A 17247-nucleotide genomic window follows, 5' to 3' on the forward strand; every position below is an offset into this window, starting at 1 on the left:
TGCAAGTCCATGAACTTGCAAAGAAAGCCAATGCGAGTGTGCTTGCATGAACGGCTCAGAAGAGAAGTGGTATCTCCACAGCGTGATTCAGCTCATCCTAGAAGAGGCTCCAAAGATAGCTCAGATGAATCACCCTCTGGCAGTTCTTCTTCCTTGCCATAAAAAGAGCGTACGGTGAGTGGTTCAGATTTAACTACCCGACTGCTTTCTTAAAGTGTATCATAGGAGCACATCTGTGCGTTGTTCTCAGATGGAATGGGGATCTGGGGGCAAAACCACTGGTATGGGGAGATGAAGCTCCATTGGTTCGCAATGGCCCTGAAACCACTTAAGCCTATGACTAGCCGAGCCTAAAACCTTTGATAGGCTCTCTCTGACTAGCCTAGTGATGTACTTGTGAGTGAGAAGATAGAAGAAACAGTAAACAATTTTCCTTTAAACTAAACACCTACTCTTGCAGTTATGCATAATATTATCTTCCCTTGCCATGTCTGCCTGATGGAGGGTATTGATGTCTGCTGTTTCCTCGTTCATACAGATGGCATCAGTTCGCGAGTGTTGTTTAATTTCTTGAGACTGAAGAATTCCTGGTACTTCTCCTAAGAAGGAGTGGATCCATGATGAGCGTTTCCCATGTTGTGCATGCTGCTGCCAAACGGTTTTTGAGTTTGTTACGCGTGTCACGGTTTCTGTGGATTTCTTCTGTGTGGGATGTTGACTAAGTGTAAGCGTAGAGGGAAGAAGGGGCCATCTTCACCTGTCAGAGACAGGTCTGTGGCTGGCTGGAGTCTCACCTCATCAGTGGTCCTCTTCCAGTTTTTTGAAGAAATGGCAAGTAGACACAAGACAATCTTTTCTTTGTACAAGATCTATCTGTGAAAATGTATGTATATTATCCATTTTACATTTTTTCTGTACTGTGAACCAAGTTAGCATTTCATCCCATATAATGTCCTTTAAAATATACTGGGTTTCTCCTTGCAAGTACTTTCTATTAGTGTATACTGCCAGAAATGAGACCCAAGTGATCTTTGTCTGAAAAAGACATCCTGTGGTATATAGGCTCCAGCTGTCAAGGCGAAAGTATAGACCTACCCAAATTAGAAGTAAATGCACTCTGGGATCATTCTGTGCTCATGAATGAGAAGGGGACATGTGGACCATGTTACCAACATATGTCTGTCTGCATGTCATGGTTTAGCTTCAGTCAGCAACTAAGCACCACACAGCTGCTCACTCACACACCCCACCCCACCCTCCACCTGGTGGGATGGGGGAGAGAATCGGAAGAGCAAAAGTAAGAAAACTTGCGGGTTGAGATAAGAACAGTTTAATAATTGGGAAAAGAAAAAAAATATAATAATAATAAATTGTAATGAAAAGGAAAACAATGAGAGAGAGACAAAAACCGGGGCCGGGAGGGGGGACGGGACGGACCAAAACAAGTGATGCAACCGCTCACCACCTGCCGACCGATGCCCAGCCAGTCCCCGAGCAGTGATCACTGCCCCCTGGCCAACTCCCCCCAGTTTATATACTGAGCATGACATCATATGGTATGGAATAGCCCTTTGGTCAGTTTGGATCAACTATCTTGGCTGTTCCCCCTCCCAGTTTCTTGTGCACCTGGCAGAGCAGGGGAAGCTGAAAAGTCCTTGACCAGTGTAAGCACTGCTTAGCAACAACTAAAACATCGGTGTGCTATCAACATTATTCTCATACTAAGTCCAAAACACAGCACTATATTAGCTACTAGGAAGAAAATTAACTCTGTCTCAGCTGAAACCAAGACACTGTGGCATATATATATAACAAAACAAAGCTGAAATGAGGTTTCTGCTATTCTTAGCTTGAGCTGCTCTATTGCAAGGTGTGGAGATTTACAGAACACTACGCACTTTTTGTGCTCTGCAGATAACTGGTGTTTGGTGACTCTTTCTTGAGGAAAGCTACACTCAAATTGGAAATTTCAGAGACATTTAAAAGACTGGAGTTGAGCTGATAATTCATTAAGTGGCACACTTCTGTCTGAGTTAATATTGAACTGATACCCTGAAATGGTGCTAAGAGGCACAACATTCCTGGAGATGGTTGATTTCAGATGAGCTGTATTACAAATGTCCTAAACTGATGACTAAAATCTGCTACTGTAGATAAGCAAGATCGTCTTATGCTGAGACTTAACTCTATATTAGGTAATTGTCTTCTGTATATGTCAATTAGTTTACATGTTTTATTGAATAACTCATTCTTGATTTATTTTCTAAACTGCTAAAACATGACTTTGCATTATTAAACAAGTGATGTTACAATGAAATTATGTGTATGCATAATATATACTTGCTCAGTTAGGATATTTGTATCCTTTTGGTTTTGTATCTATGCCACAAAAAGCTATTATTTTTATCTGTGATCAAATTCGAAGTCAGATATGAGCTGAAATAACTGGTTGCTCTCTGGAGAAATGAAGTATTTATATGTTTGGGCATAATTCAGGACAGACTGGAAAGCACCATGTCCAGAAGTTGGGAGAGTATGGTCAGTTCCTGCTGGAGAAGGGAAACTGCTTTTCTTGGAAGCGGTTGGAAACACAGTGTCTTTTCTGTCTGTTTACAAAATAATTGTCTGTAAAATTAGAAGAAATAGAACATTTTCTGTGTTTGGCAGATCAGTTTTGTTACCTGAGAATTAATAAACAATAGCATTGTCTGCTTGTCTGTATGCAGCAATGGCCATAGGCCACTATATGAGACAGAATTTCAAAGACTGGCTCAAGTCTTGATGGCTTAGCCACGATTCACTGTCCCTGCATACCGGATGGTTACCTCCTGATCAAAGCTCTTCTTTTTGGCTGGCCTCTTTCTAAAGAAATATCACAAGAATTTAGCAGTTCAACTTTGATTTTGTACTGAGTTAATTCCCCACCTCGTGTTGTGCATAAAAGAGCATGTTTAGACTGATAAAAGAGCATCTCCATTTGTACCTGCTGAAGGCTCAGGATATTCCATATTCATGAGGAAGAAAGAGCTTAATGAGTAGATGCTGAGAGCTGAAGTGAGCACATGCTTTGAATGTTGGTTTTTTCAGACTGAGGACAACCTAGGTCTGGCATCTTGGCATGCTGGCTTTGCAGCCTAAAGTTCATGTGCCAGTATGTATAGCTAAGTCTTCCCAGTCCCTGGGTGAATTTACGCTTGAGGACTGCCATTCAGGTATTAATCCTTCCTTACCTAAAATCATCAGAAGTTTTAATTTCCTGCTAGTTCAAATGCTATACAAATACATGCTGTGGAACTGACCTTTCAAAAGAATCCATTTCAAGCTGAGTCTTTGCACTTCAGTGCAATTCATGATGTGAGGCTGAAAAGCAAAGAAATTGGTAGCACAGGGCAGCCATCTCTCCATTAGCAACAGCTCCAGGATCTTGCTTATTGCCAAAAGAGAGTCCTTAGAAGAAACAACTTCTTCTAAAGCATCTTTCTACATTGTTGACTATGTCTAGACCAGCAAATGCATGGGGCTTTTCCCTCCCTCTCCTTAGAAGTAGAGGTGGATATATGTTTGCAGAGACTTTCTCTAAAACTTAGAGATCAGCCAAATTTCAAGTAACATGATAGTCATTTTGGGTGTCCAACTTGAAACACTTCAAAGAAGGTTCTTATTGTGAAATGACAAGAGTGCAGTAACTTATCTTTAAGGTGTGTCACGTAGGACAGAGAAAATAAGTTTGCTATAATCATTTGTATTTATGCTCTTAGAATAAATCAGTTACAACAGGTAACAGTAAAGCCATCCACTAAGTCTTGCAATACCACTAACGTTTGACATTGTGACCGTCACACTCCTTCCTAACTACATAAATAGTTGTAGTTCTAACTGCTTGGCAAGTCATATGACAAGCCATATTATTCCACAGATTTTAACTGTTATTGGAAGGAGCAAGTAAAATAGTAATTTCAGCGGGTGAGAACTGTTGAATTTGAGAAATCGTCTGTAGACACTGCAGCAATATTCCAACAGTCAAATGGCAACCTGTGGGCAGATGAAGCAGTTAAATGTGGAGCCATTTCTGTAGTTCTGCCCTCCCCCATTTCTAATGAATACACATAACCGTATTTGAAAAAGGTTTCAATTGCGTAGTTAAGCCTTCCTATTAAAGACAATAGGTCTTCTCGGTGGAACTCCTCAGTGCTGAGGGCATATGACATCTGATTGATTAACATCTGTTTGCCTGAAGGTCTTCTGCGTTCCTCCTTAAAATCACCTACCCTGTAGACATAGGATCAAATACAACCCTGTGTAGTCAGTGGGTGGGTAAAATGCTGTGCCACAGAGCTGAGACCTGCCTGTAGCAATCCACTCCTCTCTTGGTTATTGCAATTCAGATGTAGAAACAACATAGCCTGATGTGAAGGTAGCAGAAATAAAGCATTTGAGCATCACAGGACATTGAAAAACCCATGTTCTTCTCTCTGTGTTGTTTCTTCTGGGAGGTCACAAGCGAGTTCTGCTGTCTGTAAGAATCCAAGCTATGGTTCAGAAGGCACATCTCTCTTGTCGCTGTCCCCAGGAAACTATTGACCAATGTCAGAAGAATGGAGGAAGAAAACTCACAAAGATGGACTTAGTCTACTTTCTTTGTCAAAAAAAAAAAAAAAAGGCCAATTTGATTTTATATCTTCTGTGTGTACAAGTTTTAACTAAAAAAGCCACAGTATGTTTTTAATAGTTTATGGCATTAGGCAATTCTGCTTTATTTTTACTTTCTCGAACTCATAATTTCAGAGGAAAGCTCTTCATGGTTGAAGTTTTGAAAATAGAGCACTGTGATGGCACTGTACATGTACATAGATGAGTGTGGCCTGCAGTGTTTTTTTCTGTAAGTGGATCAATATTGTATATGTCTCAAATCCTAGTAGTAATGAAGGACATAGAGGAGTGGATTTCTTGTGCCCAATCTCTAGTTTTTTGTTTATTTATATTTTCCACATCTTCCTACCAAAAAAGCCCATGGGAGATACCATTGCAAGAGACAAGGAGTGAGAAGCCTTCTTGAGAAGTGACACTGACACTGAGCATGTCTTTGGTGGATCCACCAAATTATTTCTCTGCTTCCCTGCACTAAGTGTAATAGTTTGTCAAGACCAGATAAAATTATAATATGTGCTTTGTCAGAATGTTTGCTAAGTTTCATGTTAGTGCCAGAGTGTGTGTTTAGGATATTTGCAGTCAACTGCACTGAAGCAATTTCTTTTCTATAAAGGTATAACTTGCATACTGTAAATCTGACCTTTTCTTTCCCCGATCTATCTGCTTCTGTGAGTTCGTCACCAGTCTTCACTATACAGGCAGAAGAATGTGATTTCATCTCAGTTAGTATGGCTAAAAAAAAATGCAGAAAAATATTTTTTTTCTGTTGTGTGTGGTTTCACAGAACTTCAACATAAATAAGAAAGTGGAATCATTAATGGATGCAGAAAATGTTACCAGCAACTCTGAGAACAGTTGAAAGTCACAACAATAGAACAGCAAACATGACAGTTCAGACCATATTTTATATCACAACGATGCTGACAACATTGAAAAATTCTGGAAAGCTGAAAACTATCAACAACAGTGCAAAAGAAGCATACCTCTGACTTCTGCGTGGTACTGATTAACTGGGAAGACAGCAATGTGTGCTGCTGCTTAGGGGCTGGTGAAGTGTAGAGCTGTGACGGGGTCCGCACAGCTTGATGGCCTTTTAATGTGATCTGTAAACAAAATGTTCTGGGCCTTGCGCCTTGAGCAAGAAGAGAGATGAGATTTTTTCGAGTGGGAATGGCACTGGGGAAGGCCAAGATACAAAAGTTAACCCAGCATCTTAGTGACAGGGAAGGGTAGGAGGAACAGACTCTACAAAATAGGTACCACTTGGGTTCTGTGTCTGAGGATGAGGTGGGTAACTGAAATCTGTTTGAAACGTAGCAGAGTTCAAACTAGGAATAAAAGAAGGGCAGCAAAAGTAGGGGAGAGGAAGAATGACACGTGCCTGAAAAGACTAAGTGCTCTGAAAAAATCCGAGCTGGTATATTGTACAAGGGATGATTTGAATTCACATCTCTCTTTTCCTCATTAATGACATCTTTCTAACACAATTATAACTGCTGATGAGCCAGCATCACAGTTTTTTGCTCAGGTATTTAAGCAACAATTATTACGTTAAGAGAAAGACTTGGTAGCTGTGCAATACACAAAATGCTTAAATATGGCACTGATTTTATGCTTTTATTGTGCAAGACACTAAACTTACTCTTATAGACACATGTGCTGCAGTTATAGCCCTGCAGCACAGAAGAAAGCCACCTGTACAGAGTATTCATTGTGTTACACATGATGAATACATTTCCTGAGCCTGATTTCAGGTATCCAATGGCAGCTGGCTCAGAGCTTCATGAAAACAACTCACTCTGCTGAAAAATCCCTGCTGTTTTCCAGGCATTCTGCAAGTGGGGAAATGGTGATAAAGCACAATGCCCACCAGGGACATACTTGTGTTAGCAAGATGTGTCTTTTGCCATTTAGCATTTAAATTACGCTGTAGCCTTTATGTTGAAAAGCTAATATGCACAAAAACCAATACACCTTAGTGCAGAAAACTGCTGTTCAAGATTATTAATGCAAAAGATCAGCTTGGATACTAGCAGCAGAAAATGATATTTGTACTGGAGTATTTAAAAAGCAGTATCTTCATTATTGACTTGTTTGCAGTTACTTAATTCCCTTCTTTAGGAAAATGTGTTAGTTCTTTGTGAAGAGAGCAATTAAATAGTGCACCTGATATGGTTTGGTAGTAAAACAATGGTGAGTTTGATAACTCTGTATTTCAAAGCTGAAGTTTCTCAGTGGTGGTGGTATTAGTCATTTAAAACACATAGGTGATATAAGAGTATCTTCCAGCCATCTCTCTCTCCTTTCAGAAGACAGAACGGCACTGAGCCAAACAAGAACAGAGGATATACCAGGACAGTTCTGGGTAAAAGAACTGAAATTGTAATTTGTATATCTTCCTCAACCCAGTCTACTACCTGTCATCAAGGCTTTAGAGGTAATGCAACTATGTAGTGGAACTCAAAATAGTGAACTGGCTCTGCTACCTGCTCTATTTTTAACAGAACAACAGAGGGTATTTTTCAAGTTTTATGGAAGCACCTTTTGAAAATGCTTAGGAGTTAAATTCTAATGGTAGCCACTCGTGTTGTAACATCCAGCCATCTAGATGGCTTTATCTGTCTAAACATCTGTGAAAGACAAGCCAACATATTATTTCACCTAATATTGTTAAGACTTTTAAAGTACATAGGAGTTTCCTCTTAATATCTTTATGATCTTTGGAATCTGGTTTGCCATATAGGCATTACATAATAGGGCCAGTGAGAAGTTCCTTGTTTCAATTACTGGTATGTCTCAATTGTTTTTTATTTTCATATGTAAGTGAAATGTTTCAGCTTCTTTTTCACCATCTCTTATGATGGGATACTAAGAAATGCTACAGTAGTGACAATATGTTAATTTTAAGCTTAAGGGTTTTTTTCTAGAGACAAGTTTCTATACTCAGTTTTGTCATGAAGGTCTTCAAAACACGGATCCTAAAATCTCAGGAATCATCAGATAATAAGCTAAGATACATGGTTGCCCAAATCTCTTTGATTTTAAGCTGGACAGTGTTTTTTCTGGATCTGAATTAAATGCTAAGAGTTGACAGGTTGTACATTGAATTTAGCATCTGGGGAGCTCAGTGCAAGATAAAGCAATTGGGCATTTTAGGATTTGATTGTTTAGCATGCAGGGAGCCTGTAACTTCCTCAGTAACACCTAGCTTAGTGATAGTTCTCTATTTCCCTTGGCTCTTGGTGTTTCCATCACTGATGGCTCTGATAATGTCTCTTAAATATTCCAGGGTGCTCTCTTTTATACTTCAAGTTCAAGCTCTTCTCCCCCCTACGTGCCTTGGTCTTAGCCTTGGCCTTAGCCCCGGCTGATTTTCAGCTTCACAAAGTCCAACATCACATCTTCAGTTCACGGACATCTTTCCTCCTTCGTGATACACATATGTTTTAGACAAGCTGTGCCATGAAAGATGTAAGCAAGCTGAGTATTGTGGGAAAATACAACAATGTTCTGTGTAGTTTCCATGGAGCAGGTCTCTTCTGATGAGAAGATACAGCATATATTCTGTAACAGTCACTTCAGAAGTAATGCTGAAGCTCCTGTAAATACAGAGTATTTGTCTCTGATAATCATACAGTGTGGGTTGTTCTTTTTGACATGAGTTTTTGCATGATCATTAAGAACTTGGTTCTCCAGACTACCTTAATTTTTTGGTAAATGAAAAAGGTGGCAGTGACTTGAACTTAGGATTTGTACTCCTTTTTTCATCCTAGTTGAACTAAGAGGGTGCTGTAAATTCTTGGTAAAGTTTTACACAGTCAGGAAGAGCAGGAGCAATACCAGGCATGTGCGGAATAAAGAAGCTGTTAAGAATTAGAAACAAAACAACAGAAAACCCATCCACCCCCAGCTCTTGTCTGCAAGCTCTGTGTTATGCCTGCATCATCAGAAATAAGTCCTCAGCTGATATGCAGAAATTCATTGCCCCTAATTCCTCTCCACCAACACATCTGTAAGAACACATGCTTGGCTGCTTAGTGTTATGCGCAGTTCAAAAATGTTGCAAGTTTCAAGTAGCTGTGTCTCTTTCTGTTCTTGAAATTGGTCATGTGAGATGCAGCAGTTGCTAAGCCTTCAACACAGATTCTCACTTCCTGTGAAGAAACATTTCTCAATGAATCCCTGAGCCAATAAGACATTAAAATCTCATTAAATTACAACAGCATCCTGGAGTTTAGCTCCTTCATTTTGCTTTGCAAATTTCAACCTGTGTTCTGACCAAGCTTTTTGCAGTTAGGTTTTTCCACTGGCCCAGTTGGAATGAACATAAAATGTTTTAGTGCTCAAACTGGTCTAACAGTTTGAGAGCAGTTTGAAGGGCAAATTGTCTCCTATCACCTCAATGCAGGAACCCAAATCATCCTTGAAAGACACCTACACGTGGTTTTCATCAGACTTGGGATACGCAGGGTTCATGAGCACAGGCAGTGGCCAGCAGAAGGGTTCTTACGTTACACTGAAGTCGGGTGTGATTATAAGATTTAACAGCTATGACAGAGTTTCTTGGCTCACTTGAGGATAGATGGATCCTGTAGTTGCCAGTGTCAGTGTGTGGAAGACAGACATGTATGGAAGACATTCCATATATGGAACTGTCTTTTAGTAGCTCATCAGTATGTCAAGTCAGACTTCTATGCTTAAAGCAGCAGTAGTTAGTGTTGAGTTAGTATCAAGGTTGGGTAATCATAATTTCTGTTTCATTCTTAAACAAGGAGTTTCATTAGGGAAAAAAAAAGGAGAATAAGGTTGTTCATCTTGGTCTCCAATATTCTAGTATCCTCTACAACTTGCAGAGATGATTTCTGCTTAGGATTAAAAAGTCTGAGTACAAATGCTGTAAAATGAAAGTTGATGAAGGAAATGCAGGTGGGTTTTTCCAGAGAAATAGATTAAATATGTCACTTAATGTGCTGTTCATTTGCAGTGTAGGGGAAAATTTAAGAACACAAAGTGTAGTGGAAAAGTCATGAATTCTATTGTAATTATTGGTGTTTTGCTTGTGAAGAAATACTAATTGAAGTCCTGATTGGGGAACTATAAATTACATAGTCTTATACATCTGAACAGAGAAGAGCATGCCTGCGTCATTGCACACAGGGATGGCACTTCTACATTGGGCTACACTTGGAAGATTTATGCAAAACACAGATGCGTACGTTTCTGAGTTGCGAACAGTTTGTATGGAATATCAGCTGTACAAAGATCAGCTCTTCTACCTTAAAGGCTGGTACAACCACGAGGCTTTGGGTGATATAGGGATGTGTGGGAGCAGAGGACAGCGTTGTTCAGTGCACGTATGCAGAAACGTGGTGATGGACAGTAGTAGCTGGAAGACAATTCCAGACCATATAGCAGCGAGAACTATTTGAAAGACAAGCTAAAAAAATTAAGAAAATAAAGTGAAAACAGGATGCAGTAGAAAGAAAACAAAGGACTCGTCAGGCAAGATTTTCAGAAATTAATGTCTGAATGTCATAATAATGAATATCAGCTCCTAAATCTTTCTGTAAGTATATGGCTCGATTTTTTTGTGAGGTGATGAGGAGCCAGGAGTTCCTATTTGAATACCTTATGGAGGTGCATTTAGTGTATTCATCTGAAACATTAGAAGGCTAAAATTTTGCTATTTAGCATTTTCCTGAGAAATTAAAAATTTAGGAAACAAATATGAAGCATTCAAGCAGGAGGATGTTTCTAAAGAAAACCCAGTGGGTTCTGTTGTAATGCCAGTCTGCCTTTCACCATCTTTCAGTTCCCAAGCTGAGAGCAAGGGTTTCAGAAACTTGTGGCTAAGAGAAATGCACAAGGGAGTAGGGAACTGTTTCACTTTGAAATTGGCCCCCAAATTTTTTTTGTTGGAATGTGAATATTCTTTTTAGTTTGGCCATGACACTCTCAGCTCAGAAAAATCAGATTAATCCTAGTTTTTTATGTTCTCCTGGGAGAAAATTCTCTTTTACAGTTAGTATGAATTTAATCCCCTCGCATTCCATCCTCAAGAATGCTAGAACTACTGTTTGCAAGAAACCCAAGATGCTTTTAAAAGGACAAGCAACTATTTCATTCAGAGTTCAGCCAGGGTACATTCAGGTAAGAGAAAGGTGTTGGGTTAGACAGGAAGAGACTACGAAGAAAAAACACCTTCCATGACTTCCCCCCCCTCCCTGCGCAGCTGAATGCAAAATGTCTGTGCATTCACATTTAATTGATGGACGATGAAAAGCAGGAGAGCTGTTGAGCCTGGTGTTTCAGGAAACAATCACCCTTAAATTCAGTCACCCCCTCTTGATGCTTTTCCGAGTGCGTGGTGTGGTGCTGCATGAGCAAGCGCAGGCTGTTCCCTTTCTTTTCCCCTGCAAAGTGGATCCTTGCAGGAATTGGCCTCTCTGTATTTTAATTGCTTTTTTCCGGTTGCTGGCAAGAGTTCTTAAAATACCTCGCCTCGCTTGTATCAAAGCGGCGCTGGCTCGGTGCACAAAGCTGCGCCCGGCATGGGGCTGAGTGATCACAGGCTGTCCTGATCAGGAGGCACAGCAGCAGTCTGTATTTACTGGTTACTGAGTCCCTGAAGGAGGCAGGAAGGAGCACTTGGGAACCTCTAAGGCATTGCTAGTGCCAAAGGGGGCAGGAGGAGAAATCTGACCTGTTCACAGTGAAAGATCCATCATGGTATTGTGCTGTTTCACTGTTTCCACTCCAAATGGATGTTATGAATAGATTTCTTCAATAAATAAGAATTCATTTCTGATGCTGCCAAGAAAATAAAACACATTAGGGATTAGTTGGGGCTACAGGAATAAAAATACGTGTTATTACATTGTAGTTCTGAGAAACGGTATTGATCCAATTACTTTTGGCTGTTACCAGAGGCTGGAAGAAACAGGATGTTTCTTCATACATCAGTTGTGTAACCGGCAGCTTTTCATCTTGAATATGCCAGAGTCAACTTCTTGGGTCAGGTAGACTGGGTTCTGCTCCTTCCAGGTCCTGTGACACCTGCAAAGTAACAAGGAGAAAAGATGAAAAAAAAAGTGGAGTTAGTTCATATTCCAGGCCCTCGAGTTGGCTATTCTCAAGTAGGCTGCAACACACGGGATTAGGCATTTCTCATACTTGGACTGCAAATGCAGGAAAGGAAATTTGAGAAGGCATAATCTGGAGCTATACAACAACACAGGTAAAATACATTATTATTTGCATACCTACAGGAAAGGAATAAGGATGCATTCACATCTGTAATGGACTTCATGCTGAGCACCATTTTCAAGTTGACATACTTAATGCCAGTATCTATGGTATGAATAGATATGTGACTTTTGGAGATTGTGATCTGCTCATGCTTCATTATAATCATAACAATAATATTATAAAGAAAAAAAAAAGTTAAGTGGAGATTCTAAACAGCGTCTTTCAGAAGTGTCCTGTGGACCTACTGAAGGTCCTTCTAATTCTATTTCTGTTTATCTGATATTACTTATCTGAGATGGGTGTTTCCTGAATCATGGTCATTTCTTGTCTGTCCCCCTGATCTTGTTAATTCTGTATTTAAAATGTAGTCCCACTAAAAAGTAACACTTGCAGTAAAATACAAATCCAACATGTGCTGTTGTATCCCCAAAATTCTTTTAGTGAGGCTTCAGTTCTTGAATAATAACTAAATTAATGCACAAGTAGAAGAACCCTGCAAGATCCGATATTGTGGTGTGAAGGAGAAGAGTTGAATTACAATGGACAGATTGTAAGACAGTTGAATTACAGTAGACAGATCCAGAATTGCTATAAAATGGTGAAGCTCCTTTGGTTAGGAAAGCTTCACTTTCTCATACCAAAAGATAATGTAACCAAACATTAAGTTTTCCTTCTCTGCAAAATTAAACATGGATTAATTGTGTATTAGCTGAGTGGGTGTTTACCTGAGTTAGTTGTTTAGAGTACTGCTCTGGAATCCACACTGTAAATGAACTATCTAGACTTCTGGGATTAATCCAGTTTATCTGGAGAATACCCTCCAATTTGTGATAACATGGTAACTGAGTAAATCTCACATAATCTGAATTTAAATATTCAGGCTATTAAAAGAATATGGGGTGATCTGAGAGGAGGACCATCACTTGTCTATGGCTATCATCTTTTTTATTGTCTCTTTATGGCTGTCATCTTTTTTTTTGTCTCTTTAGTAAGAAAATCAGGTCACCTCTTGTTTTATTCCTGGATCTGATATGTATTTTGTGTGAATGCATCTTTTTGTTCTTTTTGTATGGCACCTTACAGGATCCTGGTCCATTAAAAAAAAAAAAAAGAAGCTACAGTACAATATGATAGTATAAATAATTTTTTTCAGTTTTTATCAGCCACAAAAAGGGTGCAACTGTGTTGCATGCTTTTTCTCTGTACTATATTTATTACTATTATATTTAATAGCTGTGACAATATATTGAGGCTTTCTGTTTGTATCTTTATTTTGGGGTCTTTTCAGGATGAGAACTCTAGATGATATGTAAAATATGCCAGTTTAAGTAGACTGTAGACAGTATCATGTCTACTCTTCGTGCTTGAGTGAGAGAGATCTGTCCTTGTTCTGGTCAAGATGGCTATGTAAAAGGTAGAGATGGGGAGTAAATTTCCAGGGCCTGACTATGTGCTTTCTGCTGGGCAGGCTTGATGTGGAGTGCTACCATTTGGGATGCTAATGCTTCCCACTCCCCATACCCTCATCCTCTGCTTCTTGAAAGGTAAAAATAACAGAACATAGCATAGAAGTAAGACCCATGTTTTGTACCAATTCTTATGCTAGTCACATTCCAAAACAATACAATGCAGTTTAGCTCATGCTGATATTTCTCTAGCGTTGCCACTTAAAATAGGTTCATCCCTACCTTTTAACTATATCTAAGAACAAAAGTAGTGTTCTTCAGACTTCTAAACTGTGGTATAGTCTAAAATGTATTGTATTTCAGGTTGTTGCATTACTTCTTTGGATGCCTTTTTGGGGAACATACGGTATATGAATGGCTGTATTTTGACTGTAGAAAACCGGAGTCTCTCTTTACTACCAAGTTCAAATTTAAGTTTTGAATAATGATGTAAACCTTAATGAATAAATCTTCAGTAGAATCTGCCCATGTCTGGGAAAATCTGGCTTTTGTGTTCGCCAAGTTTCAATTAAGTCCCCTTTACAGTTGTGTGTCCTCATTCTGTAAAGTGTGGACTATACGAGTAGGTTCATTCAGAATGGTTGTGTTAGGAAGTTGTGGTTGAATTTTGTAGCCCTTAAGAAATTTCTCTTTAGAAACCTAGCTGTTCCAGTGCCCAGCACTGAGCATGGCACTCTTCAGAAGACCTCCCAAGAGCAGTATTCCTGTTGTAATGAACAGAGATATTTACTTTAGATACGACTAGAATCAAAAATAGGGATGGAAGAAGCTGGAAAGAGATGAACACAGAACTTGCGGGATTTCTAGGTGCATCACATTTGACTCAGTGAAAGGGCGTCAAAATGTCTGGTGCTATCTTTCTGGAAGGGTTTGCTCCTTCTGCAGTGCTGGAAAGGTGGTTTGAATCCCCATGTGCTCTTGCACTAACTTAGTACTCATTAAGATGGAGGTGAAGCAGTTTTCACAAGTGTGAAAACCTGGAGCTGTAGCAAGCCAAGTTCTGGTTTTGACCTTCTTAGTGTCGGCCCATCCTTTAAATAAAGCATAATAAGGCAGTGTGTTCCCTTGTAATCTAATCCTCATCAGACCCGTCCAAGGCAGCGGGTTGCACCATGTCAGCTGGTAACATTGGCTGCCTTCTCCTTAGACATTCACAGCAACACTTGGGTGTATCAAATGTCGTTGCCATGAATGTGACACATTATGTTCCTGAAAATAAAAATGGAGTCATCCCCACTTGTTCAAAGCACACTTATATCTCTCTGCGTTTATTCTCTGTTATGGTACAATAACTGCTGCAAAATTTCCAGTGTGTATATCAAGTTACAGATTAGTGCAGGCCCCCATGGTTCTTGGAATGGCATGGGGTTGTTTTTGTTTACCGATGACATTTATCCTCTCATTTCCTTTTGGAAGCATGACAGCTTCTTGCTGTCTGATGGGGAATGTACCTTATTTTCATGCCATGTCTGACGATAAACACTCCACTACATAGTACCCGTGTCCGCTTGCTATGGAGCTGCTATTACTGCTTTCAGCAGTCAGTCTGGCAGGAACTTGGCTGGGCAGGAAAGCAAAAGGGTTTCTCAGTGCAATTCTCTTCTCTTGCAGGAGGAGACCGAGACCGGATGACAGCTAATCATGAGACTTACCTTCTTATGGCGAGCACACAGAATGACATGGAGGATTGGGTGAAGTCCATTCGCAGGGTTATATGGGCGCCATTTGGAGGAGGTGAGTCAGTGAGGGAACATGCAAGGCTCCTAGATACTCAAAGACACATAAGGGATCTTCTGTTGTCTCTCAGTCACAGCCAGAGTTTTGAAGTGAAGAAGAGGAGAATAGTCTAGATCTTTCAAAAAAAGTGGAGTAAAGCTTTTGTTTTCACTTGCAATGCAGGTATCGAACATGTTTCCATGCAGAGGGCTCAATGAAAAAGGCTTTAAACTGTCTGGAACCACGTCCCATGATGAGGATAGCACGTTATAGTGCATTACCAAGGCAAGGGGAAGCTTTCACAGAAGGTTGGTCTTCTATGAAATAAGCTTTCCCGCAAGGAGAAGCGGGATAATTCCTTTGGTCACCAGCTAAAAGACCATCCATGTATTTCGTAAATGCCTGTTACAAGGAGCTGTCAGTGACTCTCCTGCAAGTGACAGCTAAGACCAGTAATAGTATTATATAAAGCTATGCACTTCAGTAGAAGCCTCAGAATATTAGCACAAGCAGTATAGGATAGATTCTTTTTCATTTGATTGACATACCCAATAATTTCAGTAGTACTGGATAAAAATTTATTGTTGGATGTCTAGTTGTCTTTTTAAAAAGCTCTCTTATGTTGAATGGGCTGCAAATTATTATCATCATTTTCATCACTATTATTCTGGTGATGATGTCTATATTATTATAATACAAGTATGATTGATATACTTGTACAAAATGTCAGTACGTTAATCAGTCTGTTCCTTGGAGCTCTCAAATCTCCAAGTTCAGGGACAGAAATATTTTTCCACTGTGAAAGAGCACCCATATTGTATCAGACGCTTTTTGGTCTTGTCTGCAGCTTGCTGGAAAAGTAAGTCAGGCAGGATTGTCTGTGCTGTTTCATGACCGAGAAGGGCAGTTATCACTGAAAACTGTGATTGTTGACTGCAAATGTCTTTTTCTCAACTGCCAGGTAGACCACAGGAGAGAGGATGAGAGGGACTGAAGGAAACTACCACTGTAAACAAAACTTTTCTTGTAAGCCACCCATCTTCCTTTGTGCTTTATTCAGGTCACACAGTTCTTAGGAGAAGGCTTTGGCCTCACTGGTGGGCTGTGCTGAGGGACTTGGTCAGCTAGGGCCTGCCCTGGCACATCTTCAAACATGACTGTCTTCTCTTTGGCTCCTCCTGGGGAAATGCGCCCTGGAAAGATGGTGCTAAGCAGTCATCTCACTAGGATCTGGCCCTATATGTTAATAAGCTAGCACGGTCCTGGATCTGGGCATGTAGGTCTTATAGGACAATGCTTAAAAAACAAAACAAAAAAACAAACCTCAAAAACCACAAAGTGAAAAGCTTGTCTTAAAAGGCGTATCTATAGGCATATTGAGTTGGTTTAGGAGAAGGGGAGGTGGGAGGAGCACAGTCTTCTGCTATTAGGTTAGGTAAGAAATCTGCTTGTTTATATAGCATGAAGATTACCCATCCCCAACTTGCCCTTTGTAAAGCAGGCCTCGCACTGATCTTCTCAGTGTTCTCTTACTCCAGTCCAGTAGCAGCATAAGCTACTGTGGCAATAATAAATTTGGGGGCATAACAGAACTGGATTTTTCAAAGAGTATCTTTGTGGTTCTTTGCACTTGGCTTCTAGCACCACAGTATCTTTCTGTGGCAAATAATGAGGAAAGGCAACCTTGCAGTTCTTCTGCAAGTGGAGAAGCGTCTACATTTTACCGGCAGGGAGCTGAGAGTAGGTGAAACTCCATTTCTAGCCGAAGTCCATGCACAGAGCTACAAATACAAAACAAATCTCCCGAGTCCTGACCCTATGCTTTCTTCACCAGCCCCTCATTTGCTTTTATAGGGCAAGAGCTATTTCTGATTTACAGCTGGGAATCCTTCCAGCCACCATGAAAATTCTCAGGACACCATGGTTGTTGTCGGATTGTTTAATGCCAGTTACTGAGGGAAGCACCTCGCTGAAGACTTTGCATGCTGATTTGCATAAAACAAGAGATAGGTGCAATCCTTGAATTATTGTTTAAATTCATTTGTAGTTAAAACACTTCTAAGCATGTTCTTTTTGGTTTTTCCTATTGGATTTCTTGAGCAAATACACTGACTCAGGGTTATTTGTATTGGGAGGCAAACAGTTTACTCCCTGGAAAACATGAGAA

The 17247-nt window shown here is 40.0% G+C and overlaps 1 protein-coding gene across 6 annotated transcripts in view; it reads left to right on the forward strand.

Annotated features, from left to right (window-relative positions):
• ARHGAP24 (Rho GTPase activating protein 24) overlaps positions 1–17247 on the forward strand; it is a 222005-nt gene that overhangs the window by 173115 nt on the left and 31643 nt on the right. For 5 of the 6 annotated variants that reach the window (XM_075500847.1, XM_075500848.1, XM_075500849.1 and 2 more), the window contains one exon: positions 14976–15098. The exons of the other annotated variant lie outside the window; for it this stretch is intronic. In XM_075500847.1, coding sequence (XP_075356962.1) covers positions 14976–15098 — 123 coding nt within the window. The remainder of the gene's footprint in view (positions 1–14975; positions 15099–17247) is intronic. 6 annotated transcript variants of the gene reach the window in all.

This window comes from Mycteria americana, chromosome 4 (assembly GCF_035582795.1).
Source record: "Mycteria americana isolate JAX WOST 10 ecotype Jacksonville Zoo and Gardens chromosome 4, USCA_MyAme_1.0, whole genome shotgun sequence".
Classification (NCBI taxonomy): Eukaryota; Metazoa; Chordata; class Aves; order Ciconiiformes; family Ciconiidae; genus Mycteria; species Mycteria americana.